The 23,646-nt window shown below is 43.8% G+C and overlaps 2 protein-coding genes across 4 annotated transcripts in view; both read right to left on the reverse strand.

Annotated features, from left to right (window-relative positions):
* The window catches only part of LOC118116991 (regulator of G-protein signaling 6), a 47,891-nt gene extending 36,065 nt beyond the window's left edge, over positions 1-11,826 (reverse strand). For both annotated transcript variants that reach the window (XM_035169000.2, XM_035168999.2), the window contains exons 1-2: positions 11,380-11,826; positions 8,526-8,623 (exon numbers count right to left, since the gene is read on the reverse strand). In XM_035169000.2, the coding sequence (XP_035024891.1) occupies positions 8,526-8,609 (84 nt within the window). In that variant the 5' untranslated portion in view covers positions 8,610-8,623; positions 11,380-11,826. The remainder of the gene's footprint in view (positions 1-8,525; positions 8,624-11,379) is intronic.
* Positions 11,827-15,254: 3,428 nt separating this feature from the next.
* Positions 15,255-23,646, reverse strand: part of LOC118116536 (signal-induced proliferation-associated 1-like protein 1) — a 35,617-nt gene continuing 27,225 nt past the window's right edge. For both annotated transcript variants that reach the window (XM_035168281.2, XM_035168282.2), the window contains exons 10-21: positions 23,287-23,547; positions 23,040-23,183; positions 22,791-22,945; positions 22,620-22,702; positions 21,944-22,362; positions 20,884-21,099; positions 20,084-20,246; positions 19,247-19,448; positions 18,834-18,983; positions 18,557-18,674; positions 18,240-18,318; positions 15,255-17,227 (exon numbers count right to left, since the gene is read on the reverse strand). In XM_035168281.2, coding sequence (XP_035024172.1) covers positions 17,084-17,227; positions 18,240-18,318; positions 18,557-18,674; positions 18,834-18,983; positions 19,247-19,448; positions 20,084-20,246; positions 20,884-21,099; positions 21,944-22,362; positions 22,620-22,702; positions 22,791-22,945; positions 23,040-23,183; positions 23,287-23,547 — 2,134 coding nt within the window. In that variant the 3' untranslated portion in view covers positions 15,255-17,083. The remainder of the gene's footprint in view (positions 17,228-18,239; positions 18,319-18,556; positions 18,675-18,833; positions 18,984-19,246; positions 19,449-20,083; positions 20,247-20,883; positions 21,100-21,943; positions 22,363-22,619; positions 22,703-22,790; positions 22,946-23,039; positions 23,184-23,286; positions 23,548-23,646) is intronic.

Raw genomic sequence — 23,646 nt, forward strand, 5'->3', positions numbered from 1 at the left:
TATACATAATTATGTGTGTATATATATATATGATGTTTTTATTCCAATGCCTTTATCTAAAAGATTAAAAGATGGAAACCTTTGAGTTTCCAGATGATCTGATTCAGTCACCACAGTCAGTCACTCTCTATAAATGTAGAAGGTCTGATCATAAGGGTATTGGTTTTCCATGGTCTTAGTTATTTTTGCAATAGAGACGCCCCCTGTGCTCAGGCAACCTTGATGCTCAATCAACTGTTACATTTTCATCACCTGAATTGAGTAAAAGCAGACTTAGCCTCACTCTGCACATACACTGTGCTGCACACACAAATGATTCAGAGAGCCATTAAAAGACCTGTGCTCATCGGTGTTGGACACTGTTGCAGTCCCTGAAAACTAGATCAGTTCACAACATGAATCCATCTGTGTGGCTTAATAACGCAACACCGGTTGTAAAAAAAACAAACAAAGGAAACTTAACCTCCTATAATATATATTTTACATTTTGAAAGACATTGATGGCTTTTTCCTAACCTACAATCCTATCATTATCATAGACTGTGTATAAAGATGGACGACATGACTGCTTCCCAGAAGTGAAGCCAAAGTGTTTCAATTCCTACCAGGTGGCTGGCTGTAGGCTAGGCCATACATCCTGCCTCCTCCATGTAAGTGGATGTGATATGGAACAAATTAAAAGTCAAAGTTCACATTGAATACATTTTTCTGAAAGATTGTGGCTATCATTTGGGTTAGTTCTTATCACACTGATGTTTGTTAAAGTGTTGATTTCTCCTGTAAATTTGGTTTGAATTAGGTATTAGATCCTTTAAATGCAGGGTTAAACATCATGATTGACAGTATCTGTGGCACCTTGATGCCACGGCTCCATCCCCTGATCACTACTGCACAGACTCTAAATAACCTTTTCAGTGCAAGACGGCAACATTCACAGCTGAGATACGTGTCATCCATCTTTATATACGGCCTATGATCATTATTAGCATTAGCATTAGCTTGTTCTTTTTCTAGAAAGTTATGATATATAATAACTGTTTCCAGGCCAGTAAATATTCAATATGTTGATTGGCTGCTCAAGTAATTTCAAACATCGTCATTTAGATAAACTAAAAGGAACAATATCTTTTTTGTTGTTTGCTATAATGACCAGAATTTTGATCTTAAAATTCAGTTAAAGAACCGATTTCTAAAACTTTCACGTTAACAATGATTAACGTGAAAGGCATCGCTCGTAGTGACTCTATACCCACTGCACAAACGCTAATGTTGCTTCATATTCGATGGATGTGAACATTACACCGTGGTAATAAGTCAGTGTTTTGTTCACGGCTTGTTTCCCCAAGTTTGCCAAAAAAACAGCGTCTAACAGCAGATGTTTTGGTCCTGCTCATTTTGAAGCTGCACGGCAGCGTTCAGCACAGCTGCTGATGTGAGTTAAATTGACTATACCTGGTGGATTAGTTTGGGCTGAATCCCACTTTTTAAATAGAATCTGCTGTGAAACCACAATATTCAGCAGATGTGACCTGTCGGGTTCCTACTTGTCTCTGTGTTCACTGTTGGCAGCATCACTCCTGAACAAGCAAGGCTCGGCCTGGTCGATACATTGCTGACGCTTCACTTCTGTATGAGTCCAGGCTGCTGAGGCTCCTGAGGTGTATTTTAATATTTGATTGGCTCCAGCCCCAGCACGACCCTTAAAGGAAGAGCGATATAGATAATGATGGATAGAAGGATGGAATATTTCTACCATTACCTCACCACTTTAGAATGATTTTATTTGGATTCATGTTTCAATCTCTTTACATCACGTTGCTCCTCATGTGTTACTGGTACACTGACATAAAGTGCATTACAGGCGTGCAATTATAATCACTGATGCTGTTTTGTTTAGAAAAAATGTGACAAAACCATGTGGGGCTGTAAAAGCCTGTTTTCTTTTTCACATGCCATTTTTCACTAATTCAGTGTGTCAGCAGTACCGCGGGGCTGCAGATTGCCCAGCGAGTCACTGCTGTCAAACATGTCCGAGTGTCACCCCGAGGCCCCTGAGCACCAGCAGCTTTTAACTTACTAATGTCAGGGCGGCTTCCAATAACCCATTAGTATTTACAGTACATGGTGAGATGAGAGTTTATTCTTCATCAGCATCACAAACAAGCGCTTAACTGGTCAACGGTTTATTCACTGGCGCTTACATCAGTCCAAAGACCCGTCCAATTCAAATGTCCCAATTTCACAGATATTTGCTGTGTTTTCATATCATCTGCTCTGCAGGAAAGCGCCGAGCGCCAGTCAGTGTCCTGCAGAGATGCTGAGGTTATTCGCAGCAGAGTAGGAGGCATTGAAGGCGCGCTGCATCTCTAGTGCAATTCCAAGCAATCTTTTCAGCCAGCGATAAGTGGGAAGCTCAGGGGCTTTGGAGGGTATTTAGAAGTAGGACACACTGGTGCCAGCCGATGCCCCATCCCCTCCCTTCACACCACGCTCCCTTTTAACATCAGCCTAAGCATGCATCGACTCGAGAAGAAACACTAGCTGCATTGTTAAATGTGCTCCTTTAAGAGCATACTGTCAGCAAACAGGAGAGACACTGGCTCAGGAAAGGACTTTACTCACAGGAGAAAAAGCTCTTTGTTGCAGCCACAGTGATTCTCGGTGGATGAGGTGAATAATCCTGTCAACACAGAGCTCTGACTGCCAAAACACTGTGAATTATTATCCCATTATGTTTCCTTGGACTTCCAGGATTTTCATGTGTTGGCTGCTTCTGTTTCACTGGAAAGAGGAGACAGGCCAGCACATTAAACAGACAGGAGTTGGTTATATAAGAGATGGAGCTTTGCACTGTTACTGTTGTTTTATCTTATTGACCCAACTAGGAAAGCAACCCACACTGGCACTTAGCATACAGACTCACAGGCTTCAGCGTGACCCTGATAGTTCAGCCCATACCAGCGCCTCAGATAAAGGCTCCCATGGCGCAAGTGGAGACGGTGTTAAAAATGGTCATACATGATAAAGCGCCAGGAGAGCTCGTCCTAAAGCTGCGGAGGTGATATCCAGAGCATTCGGCCCGACTGTGCTATCTTAAGTGCACAGAGGAACAGAGAATAGTGGCCCGTAGACACCTCGCATGGAGGTTTAGCCGTTAAAGAGGAGAGATATACCGTGGGCCCCAGGGGCACTCAAGAGAGAGAAGAGAGTGTGACTCATGGACGGCAGAGAGAAGACAGGCAGGCGAGTTTTCTTCTGACCGCTGCAGCGCTCTAAACCTGCCAGCTGTCGGTGGTAGGCGAATGTGGGATTTTTGTCATTTACAGAAATTTCCTCGTCTCCTGCCACTCAAGGGGGAGTCAGTGTTTAACTGGGAGTGTGATTGCTGTAATTTTCTACTTTATTTCCATATCATCCGCTCCGTAGGATGGGAGAGAACTCCCTCCGTGTCCCGACTCTACATCATCCTAAACCCAGCCAGCTGACAGCCGCTCATGAGGGAGTGTGGGAGGTGAAGGTTGGCGTTGACGGTAATTTCCTCCTCTACCACCACTCAGGGTGTGTTAGTATGAAGGGGTGACCCAGGTGTGACAACAGCTGTAAGTCACCCCATAGCTGCTTCTACAGGAGCAAAGCTTCACCAACAAGTACCACAACACTGTGATCACATCTGTCTGTGTGAGTGGAAATGTTCTATTAAGACATTAGAGCATCTTTTCCCTGCATCCATTGTTCTTTTCTCCTCAAGTGCTCCCGTATTCATGTTTAAGACCACATACACTGATAAAAAATACCAAGTGCTGGATATGAATAAATGAATTGGGGGTATGAGGTCCCAGAGGACAAGATATTTTTCCGAGGATGGGATGCTTGAAATGAGATTCAATTATTTATCAGCAGGAAGCAGAAGAAAGGCTGATAAAAGAAATGAACGTGGAAGAAGAAGAGGAAAAGTAGTAAGAACAGCACCGATATATAATAAAGAAAACTCATAATAATAATAACAGGAAGTATAAATACCCCTTTGCTTCCAACAATGTATGGTAACGTAAGTGTAAATTAACACACATGAAGTAAAGACAGAGTAGCATATCCAGAAGCTTGTTTTTATTTTTGTCGAACACATCCGACAACTGGAAGTCCACTAAGAAAATCTGCCTCACGGCAACCGGAAGAGGGACGCAATCATCGGTGGGACATGGCGTGTACTGTACATTTGCTGTCCATAGATACACTGTATGAATGTGTGTGTGAACGGGTGAATGGCAACTGTACTGTTAAGTGAGTGGTCATCAAGACTAAAGAGGTGCTATATAAATACAGACCATTTAACATTTACTTTGACATTTTACTTTGGTCCATGTCCCATCCACAACATGGAGGAGGTCAGATTTATGACCTATACTGCCGCCAGCCACCAGGGGGCGAACAAGACGCTTTGGTTTCACTTTGGAGAAGCCTTCATGTCATCCATCTTTACAAACATTCAATGGGTCTGACCAAATGACAGAATGATACTGCAAATAGCCACATTGCTAACATAGCTTAGAAGTAGATTTACTCATCTATTCAATTAGCACACGTTACTGACATCCATTTACAGAAGAAATAACACAGTTGCAATTGTCAGTAAAACTGTTCTCCCTGCTAATGGCGCGCTAAAGCTTACACACACAACCGAGGGCCACTGGCAGCGAGCAGAGCCTTTGAACTGCCTGGCTTGGCTCATTTCTAATATTTACACGCCAGTGGCTCCGAAAACCCATCTGGACCAACGTAGTGCGCTACTGTAGCACACATGCTACGGATGTAACGCCGACCGCCCGTTGTGAGTCGACTGCCAAGAATCATCCAATCGAACTTTTAATAGCCCGAGCAACAAAGCAGAAAGGGATGCAGCACGAATGCTTCGGCTCCCACTGGGTGGCGGTGGTGGTGGGACTGGAGGGTTTTTAGTCCTTCAGCAACAATTAACTGTGTGTGTCAAAAATCCAGGCGGTCACCACAGCTCGGATAAACCCCAGCCCCCAACGTCACAAAGGGGAAGACAAACACCTGCACTGCGGGATGGAGTTATTAGCGATTAATAGTGTGCTAGCTTCAGCCCATCAGAGCTTTGAACGCAGCTTAATTGCCTTTCCCTGCACAGCTATATGCTCATCATCGTTTTCTTTTTGTTTATGTCTCATCTACCCACCATAGTCCCTCGTAAACATGCCAAACATAGCACTGAGAACTCACAACAATAAAACAGGTAATGTGCATCAAGCCAGCATGAATCGTTGTCTGACTTCCTCTGTGTGTGTGTGTGTGTGTGTGTGTGTGTGTGTGTGTGTGTGTGTGTGTGTGTGGGGGGTATTCACAATATGTGTGCAACCTATTTCTGTTCCACCAACATTTCCCCTACAAGTTCTCGAGGCAATAAGACGGCGTGCGGTTATTGGATTGTTTTGCTTCACTTCCTCTTTTTTTTTTTTCATGGGAGGAGGAGACGGAACGATATCGCACAGCAGCACCTACACTGCACGGACATGAGACAATCTCCCTCCACAGCACTCGGCCTCTCTAATGGCTCAACACACCATGTTCACCTTTGTCTAACTGCCTACACAGTCAACTTGATAGTTTAGAAACATATAAGGCAATGTAAGTAGATGTATTTTAACCCTAACCTTCCGTACTTTTCAAACAGATACGTCCCACTCTTATAAATAATTCAGCTGACAGGGGCTCAGGCCTTTGGGATGGAGCTGCCAGTGTTTTCCCAGGCGGCCGAGCATATTTGCGGCCATCTGCCTCTCTCTGCGAGCGGCGCCTCCACGCTGCGCCAAGCTACCCACCCACCGGGTCCAGAGGCTGTGGGCGCTCTGCCCTCGAAGCCCCAGCACCTCTCTATCGTGTGGCCTCTTTGACATCTGCAGGCTGTGACTGGAACTGAGGTGAAATTAAGTCACTACATCAATTAAACGAGAAAGTGTGATTTCTGAGGTTTCTTGGCGTCTGCACAAGCAGAAGTTGATATGAGCTGCTTACTTGAATTTGTATGAAAAAGCAGTTTAAAGTAGATAGAAGAGTTGTAAATGGTACAAAAAAGAGAAGAGGGATGTAAACTGTAGTGTAAGAAGTGCATGGAGTCAAATAGGGGTCAGTCCTATTTTTAGATTAGATGACATAATAATTTCAAAGATTCATGAAGGAAGGTGAGGGACATATTGAAGAAAAATATAATTGTGATATTATCATAATATTATAGGCACAATGTGGGATGTAGCTCAGTGATAGAGCACAAGCGTTTGCATGTATGAGGCTTGGGTTCCATCTCTGACATCTCTAGAAGTCTTTATCCTGACTTTCCTCCATGGGGATCAACAAAGAATTAGTTTATCTCTTAGAATAAAGTCGTTTTTCAGAAGAAAGTCAATGTTACTAGAATTAAGCCCTTATTTAATTAGATATATAAAATAGTCATAATAAATTGAGTAAAATAAAAATAAATTGGGAAAGGAGAAACTGTCACTGGAGTTCTCTCCGTCTGGATCAAATCGGGCTAATTTCATTGTTTCTTGAGAAACTATGAAAATCCTTTGAATATCACACTCGAAATCTAAGATTTTCTTCCCGTTAAAGTGAACCCAATACAAGTAATATGTCACCTTTTGTGTGTATTGAGTAGTAGAATAATAAATAAATATGGTGATGAATAGACCAACTGATAGTGAGATTGCATTTGTGCAGCAATCCCAGCAATTAAATATCAAAGAGAAATACTGTGGCTCAAATTATTATTTCTTTCTATCTGAAATATACTTCTGCATATCTGCATTGTATCCTCAGCTTTCTCCATCAAAAGCTTTGGATGAATAAAATGTTCAAAGCAGCGAGTGCAGAAATATCCCGTCACTCTCGGAATCATCTGTCTGTTGTCGCTCCGTATGACTAAAACATGAAATGATGAATATTCCCTGCGGCGGCGGCCTGACAAGCAACAACGAGCCTGGTAAACGCGTGGCCTCCAGGCATGTTGTTACATAATGAAGATTGCACAGTGAAATCCATGAAGAAATCCATGAAGAAACCTAGTAATACACCCAGTTACACTGTGTTCTCTGTGTGCGGCAGCTTCTTAGAAAACACGGAGGATAATGACAATGCTGCATAAATGATGAACGCATTACCAAGCACGACATCAAACGCACCTGGACGCATCATCCAAATATTTTTGGACAGTAATGTGACGTCTGACATGAATCTAAGATTCAGAGAGAGATTTCTCTTGTGACTGTTCTAGCTCTAATTTGATTATTGATTATCATTCCTGGATTCCCGGCAGAGGCTTTAAGTGAGTCTCGCTGCTTCCCTAACAGGGGCAGTATATATTGTACAATGGACCAGTGAATTGTTGCTGTCGATGCACTTCCACTTCCCTTTGTGCTGCCAACTGCTGACGTGTGACACTCTGTTCATCGCACACAATCCCAGTCCGACGCGGCGCGAGAGATTTCTCAAGTCTCGAAGCACAAAGGAGGTCGTGACAGTTCCTCCACGTGAGCTGCGGATTGGAGGTGTCTTTCACAAAGATGGAGGTAGGAATTCTTCAGCATGTCACAGTACGCGGTGACAACACACTTAACAACACACGTAAAAAAGGGAGATTTACCAACCGAAGCTGCCACTGTCAGCAATTATTTCACATCCTTATTGCCTTCCCCCCACTAATGTGTTTACATAGCTATGTGAACACACAACCATCAGGAGCGGGATGAAACAACAGATTTGGGACAGTGGGACGGGATCTGTCAACTGCCGCCGCACTTTTTACCATAATCAAGACGGCAGGCTGAGCAGCGGCAGTGGATCCCGTGGTTTAAATCTGATCAAAGGAAGCTTTTTCTTTTCTCTTTTTTGTCTTTTGAGTGGGCTGTCACAGCGCTGCAGCAGAAATAACAAGCTATTCGTCGGCCGAGGAGTAATAACCACCCCCTCATTGGCTGTTCCCAATCCGAGCCCTGGAGAATCAGCCACTTCCTCCCAAGCCCAACATCCACATAATTAGCCAGCAATGCTGCTCGACCTCTCCGATCAAATAGCAGCCATTGAAAGTGAGGTGCCATGGGGACAAGGTAATTACCCTTGACACTGAAAGGACCCCTCGCTGATGGGATTCAGAGCTTATTAAGTCATTGGAGGGATGAAGTTTGCCAGAGTTGTGATGGATACAGTGGGAGGACCAGGGGCGTTGCAACAGGGCAGGCAGAGTTCCTTGTGACGTAAAGCAGATGTTTGAAAGAGAAGCTTACTGACACATGAGTTTAACATGCGTGTGAGATACACACTGATATACAGTAGACCAGTGAACTGTCATCAGCCTGTCTGGAGGTCATTACTCCTCAGCAAATGTTTCTGCAGCCCCTTATAGCTTCAAAACTGCAGCACACACACACACACACACACACACACACACACACACACACACACACACACACACACACACACACACACACACACACACACACAGTGAACCTTGCCTTTCTGTAGACGATCATATTGGGGGAGTCCTCCTCAGGATCAGTGGTGCCCGCGCCTCCCTGGTCTTTGGACCCCTCGGCCATGGTTTCACTCGGTCCTGTGAAAGAAACGGATGCAGCACGTGAACACAGCCCCCAACAACCCCTGGACAGTGGGGCGACACAAAAGGACAATTTAATAAACATCAGTCAGCATCATCTATCTTTTATCCCCTGGCAGCCCAAAAAATCCCCCGGCCCTTTATCGACGTGACATTCAGCTGCTAAAATGTACGCTGCTGTCTCGGAGAGGAGGCGTCTGCCACAGTGGTCCCCAATTGTCCCAAAGGAGAAAACACAGGTACACACTGATGAATTTTGAATAATAACAAAGCTATGACGTGAAATCCTGATCATAAAATACAACAGTGAAATACATGTGTATTTATGTAGAACGTGAAGAATATGTGTTGTTTATTGAGTGTTAAAACTATTTGACATGACCTATTATTGTGGATAGGGTGGAACTGATGCAACAACTTGTTAAGCAGCTATATAGAAAACAAATGCAGAAATATTTTTAAAGTTTAAGTTTCACACAATTAATATTTTAAGTGAATAAAAGATTTTGTTCCATTCTACCTTTCTCACACTGAAATATAGAGATTGAATAGCATCTGTAACATCTGCACGACTCAAAGTACAGGTCTGTTTGACGCATAAACAAACAACTCAATACAACATAAATGTTACCTGATCAATATTAACTTTAAAAGATAATGCTATAATATTATTGTAAAACCATTCATATTTTCATTTTACTGTTCTTATTGAGCCAGAAGCAAAGTTAAACAGTGAAAATTGTAATATTTCCAACATGTTGCAAAATCGGACTTCTTCCATTTAAACAAACATTGTGATATATCGATGATATCGATGATATGTTATCTTTCAATGGATGATTAGAGAACGGAGGTAAGTAGAATATACAGAAGTATGATGTGTTCTAGTCCAAATAGCCTTTGAGATAAATGGGAGGAATGCTATACGTGTTGCAACTGTCCCCACTCTTCCTATATTGTCTATTGTTTTGTGCATTGTCTATATACAGTATTTTCTCTAGAGAGTGTCACCATTGGCCAGAACCAAATTCTGATCTGATAAGAAAAGTGGTGAACCACTGCAGTGAAGATGATGAGTCATGTTACATGAAACATGAAACAGACATTGATAATGAATGAAACCTCGGTGGGTTGATGCCGATGGTCTAACCGTGCTTGATGCTGACCGCCGCGTTCGTTTTTTTTTTTACGTTGACTCCATTAACTGCAATCATACGATGGCTACCTGCGATCCGCCTGCACTCCCCACATAACCCCCCCCCCCACCTCAGGCTTCATAGTTTAAGAGCCGCTGTTAAAGGATTTATTTACAACCTCCACGCAGTCCTCATCACTTTCTCCCTCCCTCCCTCCCTGCCTCCCCCCCTCAGGAGAATTAATTCTGTGTAACTAAGGATTTCCGTACACTGACACTCACGCCCCCCCTCGGCCCCGTCTATCCTCAACCATTGAGGGCCCCTGCATGTGTAGTAAATGGGTTAAAGCTCTTGTTAGTCCTTTTATTCGTGAAGAGGAGAGAGGGGTGAAGGGGGGGATTACACAGTTCAACACATTCATAATTTTTTGGTACTCATGAAAGACAAAGTGCGAGAGGATAAAGCTACCAGGAAAGATAATAATAATAATAATCACACGGCTTGCTGGGCCTCACTATTCACATCAACAGCTTTTTGTGTTCTCGAAAAAAGAGCCGTGATGAGCTATTGAGGGGAGAGAGAGGATACAGACAGCCTTTCAGGGAAGGCACACATGAGCAGGCACAATATGAAATCTTCATACATTAACTGAATAGGTGGCACAGCATGTTGCCAAGGGCTGAACGCTGGCATTGCATCAGGAGAAGTTGAACTGCAGCCGTGCTACAAGTTTGAGCGACTGCAGATTAGAGAGGAAAATGAAAATTGAGCTAAAAGTAAGCGTGACGCCCGCTTGCACAACATGCAAGGTGGCTTCATCACTTCAATCTGTGACACCGCGGATACATGGTGATGCGCATGAGTGAATAAGTAATCATCCGCTCTCGCCTCACTGTTTGTTATCGCCACCAGAAGTGCGGTGTGCAGCACTCCCCATTGGCTGACACGTCTGTGCCCTTTTTAGAGCCTGAGCACATTAGACAGATAATCTTTGCGCGCGCCTCAAGGACCATATAGAGAGAGGCAGGAGACTATGGATTGCATAGCACCTGCTTAAAGAAAACAATAAAGGTCCAATAGGTCCCACCGTGGACAGGAAGCTGTAATTCCACACAACAACTTCCTCCCAAATAGAGCTTCTGAGGCATGCAAATCAAAGTGCACACAAGGCCCGTGCAAGATGTCAGAGTGAACCGGTGAGGATACGGACACTGACAGCTGCTGAAAGGCGGCTGGAGAGCAGCAACATGCCCTGATGTACAGTGCATCCCTGTGTCCCTGCACATGCACACTGCACATTTCAATTCACGAGGAGGTTGCACACACACACACACACACAGATACTCGCAGGGCAGAACCCCCTGCAATGGCCCAAATAAACAAACCCCACAAGCGTCCATTCAACTGCAACAAACTGGCAAAGAGTTCACACACACACACACACACACACACACACACACAAACATGCACAAAGCAAAGCCGTGCTCCAGATCCACCCGAGAACCACACTGAGACTGTGGATCCCAGAGCCCTGTACTCACTCTCAGCAGGCGAGCAGCCCGGTGCAATGCAACATCTGTGACACCTGACAGTTGCCATAACTGAAGCCTTCATTACCTTAGAAACAAAATAACGCCTGGTCCACTCTGCTCCCCCGGCTGGCTCCCCCTTAGCAACAAGCAGCAGGCAGGTTCATGGTATAATTGGCAGGAGGGGAGAGAGAGAGAGAGTGAGGAGGGGATGAAGAAGAAGAAGACAGGGGGGATGAAAGCAGTGAAGCAGCGAGAGAGAGAGAGAGAGAGAGAGAGAGAGAGAGAGAGAGAGAGAGAGAGAGAGAGAGAGTCTGGCTGGTCACTGCAGTATTCCTCTATTCCTCCTCCTTCTCTTCTTCTTCTTCTCTTTTCACCAGTCCTGCCTTGCCCCGGCAGTTCAGGAGATCCTCACATGTGCGCACCTCCTCGTTCATCCCCCCTCTCCCTCTGTCTGCATGTGCTCCAGTCTGAGTTAGAGCGAAACAGTTGAGAGAGGGAGGGAGGGAGAGAGAGAGAGAGAGAGAGAGAGAGAGAGAGAGAGAGAGAGAGGGATGATGTGCAATAGAGAGGGGTAGATCAAGTTGTGAAAGGAGGAGGGATGAAGGAACTAGAGAGAATATAAAGAGGAAAACAGAGGGAGGAGAAAGACAGGCACAGAGGGTGTGTGTGTGTTTGTGTGTGTGTGAGTGTGTGCGAGAGAGAGAGCGATAGAGAGAGCAGTGAATGCACAGTGGAGAGGAAAGGAGGACAGAGGGAGATGCACACTGCAGCAGCGCCCACTGATGCTGAAAATAAGAAACATTTCATTAGACGGATATTGAAATGCTAATTTAAAAACAAGTTAGTGTTACTGAGCACACACACACATGCACACTATAAATAAATGAGAGAAAACACTTTTTCAAGTTCCCATTCAAAGCTGCATGTGCAAGCAGCTTGTTTTCTTAAGCAGCCTCTGATCCCAACTTAGACAATTTCCCCCCACGACTTGTATTTGTGTTTCGGGAGCTTATATCTTTTAACGTCGCCATTAAATCCATCTCCGTGCTCGGAGATGGCAAACATGCTCTTATGTTTCCTCCACTCCTGCATGTCTATGTTCTCCTCCCTCCTTCTTTCCTCTCTCTTCATGGAAACTCTGGACTCACTCAAGCTTAAATGGCAACACAGACGAATGAAGCTTTTTTTTTTTTCCTGCAGTAAATGAGATCCCAAAAGCCCCCGAGGAAGATACTCCAGAAATACATGGCATGGCCAATTTGTGAATGCATGCATGCAGCATGAACACACACTGCACACAGCCCCCCCCCACACACACACAGACAGATGTTTGTGTTGACAGAACCAGTTCACCAGTCGTCAAAGAACTACACTGCATGTTCCTTTCTTCCAGCAGTGCATGTGTTGTTATCTTTGAGGAGGTCCAGGCTCTGTAAATCCCCATTTTCACAGCTTTTGAAAAATATCTGAGGCGATTCAAATATTCTGCACACACACAGATAAGACCTTGAAAGCTGATTTTCTTTCTAAATCAAGCTGCGAGGCCCAATTCTCACTAATACAAGTACAAAATGTTGGCTTTTGTTTTTTCTTCTTCAGGCAAAAGGCAGATTAAAATTTGAGCGACTCAAAACTGCTGTTCTCTGTAAAAGTGGTAACCAAGGGAAACCGAGGTCACGGTTGGCGGTGGCGTGCCTATTAGAGTGTGAAACCATTCGTCGGCCCACGGTGCTTACTCCACACATTTCTCTCTTCTTTCAGCTGGAAAAGAGCAGGACTTCATATTATGTGCCCCCATCCCCCGATTATCAGAGCTCTGCTATCACAACTATACCTCTGTGCATCAACCATAAAGCAATATGATATCACCCCCCCTTCCCCCCCGGTTACAACCACTCGACCCACAGTGACGGCAGTGACCTGTGATCAGCATATCGTCCTGTCCCACGAGCTGCTCTGGCATTAAGGAGGGCTGTCATTAACAAGGTGACAGGCAGACAGACAGGGACTTCTCTAATCTGCTTTAAGGGGGCCAGCCACGCTATAATCTGCATTAATGCTAAATTATTGAACAGCCTGTTGATCAGCCACACCACGACCAGACAGAAACACCACCGGCCACACACACACACACACATAGGACAGAGATCCGGCTGCATGCAAAGTGATTGAAAAGGCCTCGTGCGTCGTTATCAGCTGAACAAACACATACAGTGAGGCGGAGGTTGCATCTGAGCATGTGTAGATGCACAGGAGATTATTTAAAGGGCAAATTCATGATCTTTGAAGTCGGCTTTAGAACGACGTGTACAAGCCCAACATGTGTGATGAAAGATGCATCGGTTGCACTAACGTTCCTCTTTCTCTCCCCATCGGGCGTCCTTATGCCGTCCTGACGCAACTCCAATATGGGAGATGGGGAGGTCAAATCTGTCGAAAATGTGTTCAGGAGTTCAGCTGAGTTTGATGTGCTTCCCCAGTTGTATTGGTATTGAATACAAACACAATCTGTGATGTACCTATTCAAAATATTAAGTTTTTTGTTTCCAAAGATGTGAAATGTGTTGCAGTAAAGTCACAACATGCAAACATACTGAGGAACTGTTGCTGTGAGTACATTTCATGTTAAATGATGAAGTGAGTTTTTACAATGAAAATAAAGAGACGATTCTATTGTTGTGTGTAACTCTACCTTTTTTTCCTTTATCGCCAATGATCCTATGCATAGCTTTCTAAAAGAGTTCAATTCCAGCTCAGCGGACTGAACCAAATGGCACAGATGCTTATTACTCGCTGATCACACATTATAATGTCTTATAATTTACATGTGTAAAGAGATACATTCTATAACAAAATGTGCAGATCAACATACAAACAGTTGAATTAAATCGGTAGTTTCCAGTAACAGTCTTATTCGTCCCAAATTCCAGTTTGGCAAAGAAAGTGCAAAGAAAAAGAAAATCCTGGATCCGCAACAAAATTTAATTGGTTTCTTCCTAGTGTCATGTTACACCCCTCCAGGATATGTCATGGGAATTGATTGAGTAGTTTCCGCGTAATCCTGCCAACAAACAAATAAACAAACAAGCGCAGACAAAAACATAACCCTCTAGGCGGAGGTGATAAACTCCAGATGTTCCTTCAGGTCCCTTTAGGCCGAGTCTGTGGTGTTGGTGCAACATTTCACCATCATGGCAGGATTTTAAATTGTCCAGTACTTTAATGACCCATTAACTTAGCATTACTTTGTGTTTAGTGCAAACTAGAAAAATGTTGCAGGCTAAAACCCTGAGCTAAGATTGGGAATGTGCTCCATATTAAATGTTAAATCACATTAACTCTTAGCACTGACGTTATCTCATAGCACCTCCGTGCCAAACTACAGCCTCACAGATCTTCATAAACATTTTTACTTGCTGTTCATCCTCCGCTGCAGCTCATCAAGGAAACAGAGGAAAAACTGAAGAGAGAAAAGTTATTAAAAAAAATATTCCAATCAAGAAATCCAGTCGTTTCCTCAGACTGCAGCCTCATTAGCTTCAACTTGAGAAATGTATTTTTGCTCAGAACTGGAATATAGATGAATTTATCTCCTCCACTGGAAGTTCATTACGAAGAGATCACTACATGGCCAATATGGACATGAGGTTCCAACCACACAACAATGTGCATGTGCCAATATTCAGAACATTGGCATAGGTGCGAGGGGGTCCACACTTTTCCCCCACTGCTTTAAAGGAAATGTTGAATAACCTAGTGTTGCAAAAACAGACTACGATACTTGAAATTCAGAAAGAAATCACACTGCACTCTCTTGGATCCCCTCCATTATCAAATGACTCACCCAGCCACCTCCGATGGCCCCCAAGCAGTTTTAATACTTATATTACTTTCCTGTTTTTCTCATTTCGTCTTTGTTATTGACAACACGGCACACTGAGGTCACTCGGCGAGGCAAAGTGTAATTCAACAAAATATCTTTAATAGATATAAACATTTGTACACATCACAGCTCAATGGAAACAGAATTACATGCTGTCACACATGTTAAGAATAAAGGTGCAGGGATGATCTGCTGTGCTAGAGGCCAGAGACTCTTCTCCTCCGAGTCAGGCTCCCTCGATATATCCCCTGTTTATCTTTTTCATATAGCTCCCGTCACGCTCCACGAAATCCAAGCCAATAAAGCAGAAATACATCAAAAATAATAATCTTGGTGCAAATTCTGATGAATATCAAACTCTCCTTATATACAGTTGCACAGTATCCGAGTACAAAAGGAAACAGTTACAGTATGAGGTTTAAATAAGGACTTTCTCTGGTCATAAATCCAGACTGGGCTTACAAGCAGATTCACGCACTACAGAAACCTGTAGCTGGAATTTCAGGATTCAAGCAATATCTTATTTATTTACTGAACCGTACCGATTTTAATCTACTGAGAGAGAGTTAGGGATCAGATTGAGGCCTTGTAGCATGCGATGGATGGAGGAGGGGGGGGTTTATTCCATGTAGCATTTTACATGTTGTCAGCTCTATTGCACTGCAGCAGGCAAGGCTGGAAATAAGCTGTGTGGATATAAATATAATTCTTATTTTGGATCACGTTTTTTTTTTATGTTGAAACACTTTTGGTTTAAATGTTATATATTCTCTCAAACTATTAGAAGTACATGCAGAACTCTGACTGCATGTGAGTGTTTTTCTTTAATTGGCCGTCATTTGAATCATAAATACTCTTTACATACAGTCTCATATCGAGGGAAGGAGCGAGAACATGAGTGTAAACATCATATATTTACAAAACTCTGAATAAGTGACATTGAACTGTAAATTTCTCCATTTAAGGATGGCACCCATATTTTTCAGTTTTACAATATACGTTTTCATCAGCTTGTGACCAGTAGTCCTGTACAAGTTCAACTTGCTTTTAACCCTCGAGAAATCATACATGTGATACACTTGTACAATCTTTGTTATATAGGTAAAACAGACAGGCACTTGACCTTACAGTGTTTACGTTATGTGCTATGCAAAAAAGTCTCTCTGTCTGCGTCTACCTAGCCACCCTGCTACGGTTAAAGCATCTCGTATAGCTTCTCTTCTTTTGGTTAGTAATAAAAAAAATAATCATCAGTGCTGTTACCAATGAAATGTGAAAATTAGAGGATGTCTAAACAGCGATTCATTTACAACACACGGTCATGTAATTCTTGGAAAGTGTCAACCTCTATCAGGGGAATACGGGGCCATTTTCACCAACGCGTGCATAAGTGGAACAAATTTCAAACTGTGTTGGAGCTTTTTAATTGGAAATCTGTTCACTTGTAATTAGCTGCGCAGCTAAACGGGGACAGTAACTTTAAATCCCTTTGGGTTAGTTTCGACATCTTGCTCTCTCTGGCATGCAGGGAAACCAACAATCCATTAGATCGGACACAAAGCGCCATATAAAGTTTTGTGAAATCTTAAGGAAAGGGGTGCATGCTGATCAAAACTGTTACACAGTTGGACCACAGCTCTTTTTCTGTATTCCCTGTGTCTTTGCTTGTAATGATTCTTGGTCTTTCATGCTGATTATACCACAGATGCACAAGGCTGAAGAAAGATGGCATGTGTGTTCATGTCCGTGTTGGCACTGGTTTGTAAAAGCCCAAGAGAAACAGCTCATGTTATGAGTTTTGGTCCTTGAAGAAACATTAAGTGTGCAAAGTACTGAACGACCAGGATGCAGATCAGCTTGAGTAGTGGTCAAACTCCTAATACCAAGCAGTCAGCGGCTGTACGTGTCAGTTCATGTCGATGGTGTTGAAGACCCACTCTGTGAACTTCTTGAGCTTGGCTGACGCGCTGTAGGACTCCTCCAGGAGGCGCTGGTTGTCCTCTCGCAGACTCTGGATCTGAGCTTGCAGTGACACCTTAGCATCTTTCTCCTGATGGTGACACAAAGTTTTTTAGGAACTTTAATGTATTTGTTATGAGCACCTCATGATGACTGATGCACCCAGAAGGTACCAAACACAGGAAGAAAACCACATGTGAAACTTCTGATCTGAAATCTGAAAAAATTTTGTTTCTCAACTTACTCTATCTTTTTACAGATTGAAGAGGCAACAATACACAGAAGTATCATCCATCCTATAAATCACTTCTTAAAACACATCTTTTTAAAAGAGTCTTTTATTAATTTTGGCACAGTGTTTGATTGTCAACATGTCTTACCTGTATAATAATTAATTGGGTTTTTTGTTATCGTTGGAGCCTTTATTCCTTTTATTCGTCTTTGTTTGTTATCTATTGTTATTTTTTTTAATGTTGGGTGATTTATTCCATCTTATTTTCTGTATTATTTTAATTACCTGAATTTATTTGCCTTAGTCCTGAAATGTTCTAATCCTTGTTTATTCATGTAAAGCACTTTGTCACTTTGTTATGAAAAGTGTTGCATAAATAAAGTGTATTATTATCTGTTAGTATATAATTATTCTCACTCAAAACCCGAGAATACATTTTCTGATTATATACCATTTGCATATTTTATGGAATGTCGCCATAGTAGAAACATCCGCATTGTTCAGTTTAAATTTCAGATAGAAAGTGGTTTGTGCTGCGCTGGCCACTGGGCCCAGAGCAAAGTGTTTAACAGGATCTACGTTACTGAAAACTAGTCCTCTTACTTTAATAGGTCTGTAGAGCTACTGTGGAGAACACATAATAAACCGAAGATATGTTTACACACGTTTCCCACCTACAACAAGATACCTGACTGTTAAAACACAACTGACAGTTGACCCATGGTTAATGTTTAGCTGGCGCGGTTAGAGCTCAACCATTGTCGTGTTGTATCTCAAAGGGCCAATACACTGATTGGATATTGATGGCTTCTATAGTGGCTTTAGTGGCTTTGCAAATGCTTTACAAACATTCAACTGAAGCACAGCACACCTTCTTCAGGTCCTCCTGCAGGGCCTTCACCATTGACTCCAGCTGGCCGACCTTCCCCATCATACAGGCTGGAATCTCTCTGTGAAGGGGGAGAAACAAGACATGAGCCGAGACACACACTGATACTTCAAAGCAAAGCACTGGTCCAAGGACTGGTCTTCTATACTGTGTAAAGGTTACCAGTTCAACCAAAGAGGCTGCTATTTATTAATGATATTTCACTTGTATATGCTCCACCAGAGAGGAGGATGACAAAGTGGTATGAGCTTATTGAAGGGAAATCGAGACACTGAAGCATTAAGAGGAAACAGTTTTACCCAGGCGAGGGTTGTCTCAGTGGGGCTGCCTGAGGTTCAGCCTGCTGGGGGCTAGTGGCTGCAGCACTGTCAGCCATGGAGTTCTCCTCCTGGGCTGCTAGGTAGACCAACCTCTGCTCTGAATAGGAAACAGTCAAACACATCATTAGACCTGGAGAGAGAACAAAAATGGACCAACAGTGCCCTCCTCTGGCCAGAATAAACAGATGGGTGATAGTAGTAATTAACCTTTACTCCAAATGATTTCCAAGAGGAAATGAAAACAATGTGAGCATACCCTCGAAGGCCTTGGCAGCATCCACCAGGTGGGCCCAGTCCAGCGGACCATCTGCCCCATTGTCTGGCAGGGGCATGAGGGCCGGGTCCTGCAGCTGCTGCCTCTTCTTCTCCAGCTCCAGCTCTGAGGTCTCTGTGGCTGACAGGTCTCCTGGGAAGGAGAAACAGAAAAGTAAATACACTGAGACATTTTGCTACCAATGCTAACGCTACATTAGTAATTGAGAATGTGATAAAAGCCAATCAGCCTTTGGAAGCTTTGTGTACAACCGTCATTATTGCAGGGATAAATATCATATTACAAATCCCCAGAACTTTATAATATTTATTACACCCACAAACAACTTATGTATCACCCTCCCTCCTCTATGACCAGCTATCAAGTAAGACAATAAGAATGAACATTATATTCACCCAGGGATTTGTGTGACACTCGCCGGCTTGGTCCTTGGCGAGAGGTGGGTGAGCGTGGAATGGTGGAGCAGCTGAACAGAAGGTCAGTGGGCGTGTCACGTTGTCCACTGGAGGATGGCTCCCTCTGCCCGCTGTAGATGCTCTCATCCGACAGAGTTCTCTGCAGGGAGCGACGACTGGGTGGCGGACCCGGAAACAACGGCTGCGGATATGGACGGAAACGGACAAGAAACGACAGGTCTGAGGTGAGACAGAGTGATAATGAATTAAAAATGAAAATATAATTGAGTTGTCTACGTAGCCCCCGGCAACTGCAGAAGTACCTCCGGCGGTACAAGTTCTCCTGGTCAAGATTCACTCCACCATGTTGCTATTATACATGTGGTTTTTTAAACAGGAGTAAACCCGCTTACTAAAGGTGATTGACTCCTTTGTCATTGCCAATAGAGTTTGCTTTTTTGTTTGTTTTTCCATGGTCAATATTATGAATGCATCAAAAACCACTGCTCATGCCAGTGTTGCATTTTGCAAGATACAACAAAAAAAAAAATCACTGTTGCATGTTGTTCCCAAGATGTAAAAAAACAATAAATACACAAACATTCATTGCTCATTGTCACTAATGCCCTGAAGTTCAGTGTGTCATAACGTTGTGCGAGAAGAGGTGCAGCGTCAGTGTCTAGACTGCCAAAATAAGTCTAGACACTGACTCGGGAGAGAATGTCATTTGCCGATTTCAGACAAAAGCCAGATGTTAGTGGCTGTTTTAACTAGTGGAAAGGAAGCTGGAGTTACAAGCACCGGTAAAGACAATGAGGCCGCAGCTTTTCTCAGTACCTTCTCATCACTTGTAGTTGGTGGAGGGCTGTCAAGTGTGATGAGCTTCTTCAAGTCTTCTTCAAGGCTGGACTTGGCGGTGTGCCGCTGAGGCGACTGGGAGCCCCGGAGATTGGCCCTGAGCTGTGGTTGGCCGCCCAGAAGACCATCACTCTGGTGCCGTCTGGAGAGGAAAGCGAAACTTTACTCAGACAAAGACCTCTTGTATCCAAATAACACACATTTTATATATATATATAAATAAAAATCAGGAATCTTTGTTATGTTTTTGTGTGAATGCACAATCTGGACTGATTAAAACAATCTCATTATACTCTGTGCTATGACAATAGAGAGATACTGGAGTTTAAAGTTTAAAGGAGGGGATAAACATTTTAAAAAGACATTACTGCGACTAGAAGTCAAAATTGGGAAATTTTGTAAATGTACAATTTCCAATAACATGACACATGATTGCTTGATCAGGAAGAACTGTGGTTTGTTGAACAGCTGCACAGTGTGAGCACAGTGGCCGTCATCAACCACAAATCATTTTTTGATCTTTGACTCGTACACAAAAGACATATGTTGCCTCAAATGAATAAAAAGAGGATGTTTCTTCACTCTTTCCTGGTAATCAAACATATTGTTGTAAAAAAAAAAAAAAAAGTACAATACACAGCTTCACCACATGATGGCAGTGTTGACCGAATGTGGAAAAGCATCAACACAAGCTGAGCAGTCATTGGGACAAAATGTGACAATCTTTAAATCTTTAAAATACAGTTTTAACCATTCACAGAGGAAGAGTAAAAACTTACTTGCGTGTGTTGCCAAAGTCCACAGAGTTGACGGTTCCGCCTGGTTTCCTCCAGCCAATCAGGTACTTCGAGGTCGCTCCTTGACGGGGGTAGAAACTCTTGGTCCCTGGAGACTGGGGGTTCTGGGACGTAGATGAAGTGCCTGCCTCAGCCGTCTCGTCCTGTGGTGACTCGGGGCTGCAGCCGTGACCCATCGGGCTCCCTGAGTGGCCAGAACTGGAGGCGACATGAGACAAGAGAAAAGCAAGGCGTCACAGACTTTGATATTCATGTAATGGGAAACACACAAGCAGAAGCACAGTCTGTCAGGAGTTCTCTTGTTACATTTTAATTTTGCCTCAGCTTATTTCATATGGTTGAAGAAATATTCATTAATTTGACTAGAAATTAATTTCTTTTAAAAAAGAAAATATATATTAACAGTTGCATTAAGACTGTCAGAACAGTCAGATTCTCTTCCCACATGTTCAATCACTTCATCTGCTACTTCTGCAAGTACGATCAACTAATTAATTCATAAATAAAAAATAGGGCACAATGTCCTTGCACTTCCTTCTCAGCGCCTTCAAATAACGTTTCCCCGAAGTTTGACATAAAAGCTTGAATTTTCAAACAGCATGTTTTATGTCTGTGTGTATGCACAATACATAGCAGCCGACATACAGGTTTGGTGGAGAAGAGTTATTTCTGGCGGAGTGAAGGAGAGAGGGAAAGAAAGCTTTGGTTGACTCAAAGGATGTGGGATTTAGAAAAGAGGGAGAACGGAGCTGAGCTCAGTCTGCATTTTCTAGCAACTTCAAGCACCTATTTCTATCACTGATACCAGGAAATGGAGATGCATACAAATGCAAAACACACACACACGTGCACACACCCACACAGTCAAATCTTCCTCTCCCTTTGTTATTGCCACACAACAGAGCCCTGGACTTTTCCATCTGCTCCAGTGCAGGATATATCTGGACTACAATGAATCACTGTCTGTTTAATTAAACATTGATGCGAGGACACAAATTCCTCAGCTTCCTGCAGAGCTGAGAGTAACAGAACAGCAGCACACCTGGAGTGGGAGGTGGCATCGTTCAGGCTGTTGGAGCCATCGTCAGGAACGAGTGGAAACGCTGTCGGGCTCTTCGCTGGGACGTCGCTGCCGCCGACGGCAACAAGAGAGTCTGGATTCGGAGGTGAACTGTCAGTTACCCTCTGGCTGCCTGCTGTGTCATCCTGCCATGGGATTTTGTCCTTAGCCCTGAAGGCACCTGTGGAGGAGGAAGTGCTGCTCTGGGTGGCGGTGAAGGAGGTGGCGTCGATGCCACTGTCAGTGGAGGCGCCCTGGAGGTAGCCGTTCAGCTCTAGATCGCTCCGTACTCCTGAACGTGAGCTGACTTCGTACCATTTCTCATCGCTGTGGGCTGAGCTGGAGGCGTTGCTTGAGAGCGTGTTGCTGCTCGACTGGCTGGATGAATATGGAGCATCCAACTATTGACAGATGAGAAGTCAAACAGTCATTTTCAAACTTAAAAAACATAGTTTCCTGATGTTTTACCGTAAATATTCCCAGAACTGGTTTTCCAGAGTGTCTCTTCTGTCTCTCTTCGATGACTGAGAACCTAAGATTACCACTGCAGTGCTAGGAAACATTTTAATGACTGTCCTTGGTGCAGGGTTGATATACACTTACTGTAGCTCTTACAAGGGAAGGAAATTACATGTGGTGCTTGTTGATTCCAGCTCACCTTAGTGCTTTTGTTTGGAGACATGTGGCTGCTCTGCTCTGCCAGCTGCAGTCGAGGAATCACCACCTTGGGAACCCCAGTGTCTGCAGGAAGCAAAGACACAACAAAGATAAGGGACATTATTATAGAAGCTATGTTTTGTTCGATCCTATCGCTAATAGTTCCTCCTACCTGCATTGGCTTTGTCTCCCTGTCTGCTCGCATCAACCTCCCCTGTTCGGGACCATCCGACGCCAGTGCTTGAGCAAACTTTGATCCCATTGGCACCGTCACCTGCTGCCTGCCGCGCAGATGACACAGGGGACTGGATGTTGTTGTTATTAAACCTAGAGTGAGGATGAAGAAGGTCACTTGCAGGAAGTGCAGCAGGCCAATTTTGTATGAGGTGTATAACCACTTGCCACGGAAAGAAAAACGTACCCATCAGGCGCAGACTTCTGCCTCCAGTTGGTGGAGCTCATGGTGTCAGGGTAGGAGAGGTTGGAGGGGGAGTTTGTGTTGTGCAGTGTGCGACCCATCACGATGGAGCAGGCCAGAGCGTAGTTGTCGTTCCCTGGTGAGTATCTGTGAGGACACATGGATTTCATTCAAGACGAATACTGCTGCCAGACAGCTTTGAGTTCAGAGACTGCAGGTTTCATAAGAGCATAGTATCTATTTTGCAAACCTTTTGGGGTTGAGTGGCCGACCGTCGCTGGACACACTCCGAGGAATAACAGCAGAGTTACGGTCACTGAGGTCTGGGGGCGGGGCCTTGATCAGCGTTCCCCCTGTGCCAGCGGCGCGTGTTTGAGGGCTGGATGAGGTGCGAGGCCACTTAGTGTTGTTGTTGGTGGTCGGCCGGAAGGGGAACTTTAACTCATAGGGCATTCCCTCCTTGTGGTTCTTGTAGTCCACTAGTGGCATGTGGTAGATTTCTGAGCAGCCTCTGTTGCCAGATGAAAGGTTCATGGTCAGAATACGACAGTGTCAAACTTAAAAAACTACAAACAGCTGCAATAACTGCAGTCTCTCTTTTAGCTATAGA

Source organism: Hippoglossus stenolepis, chromosome 10 (assembly GCF_022539355.2).
Source record: "Hippoglossus stenolepis isolate QCI-W04-F060 chromosome 10, HSTE1.2, whole genome shotgun sequence".
NCBI classification, from domain to species: domain Eukaryota; kingdom Metazoa; phylum Chordata; class Actinopteri; order Pleuronectiformes; family Pleuronectidae; genus Hippoglossus; species Hippoglossus stenolepis.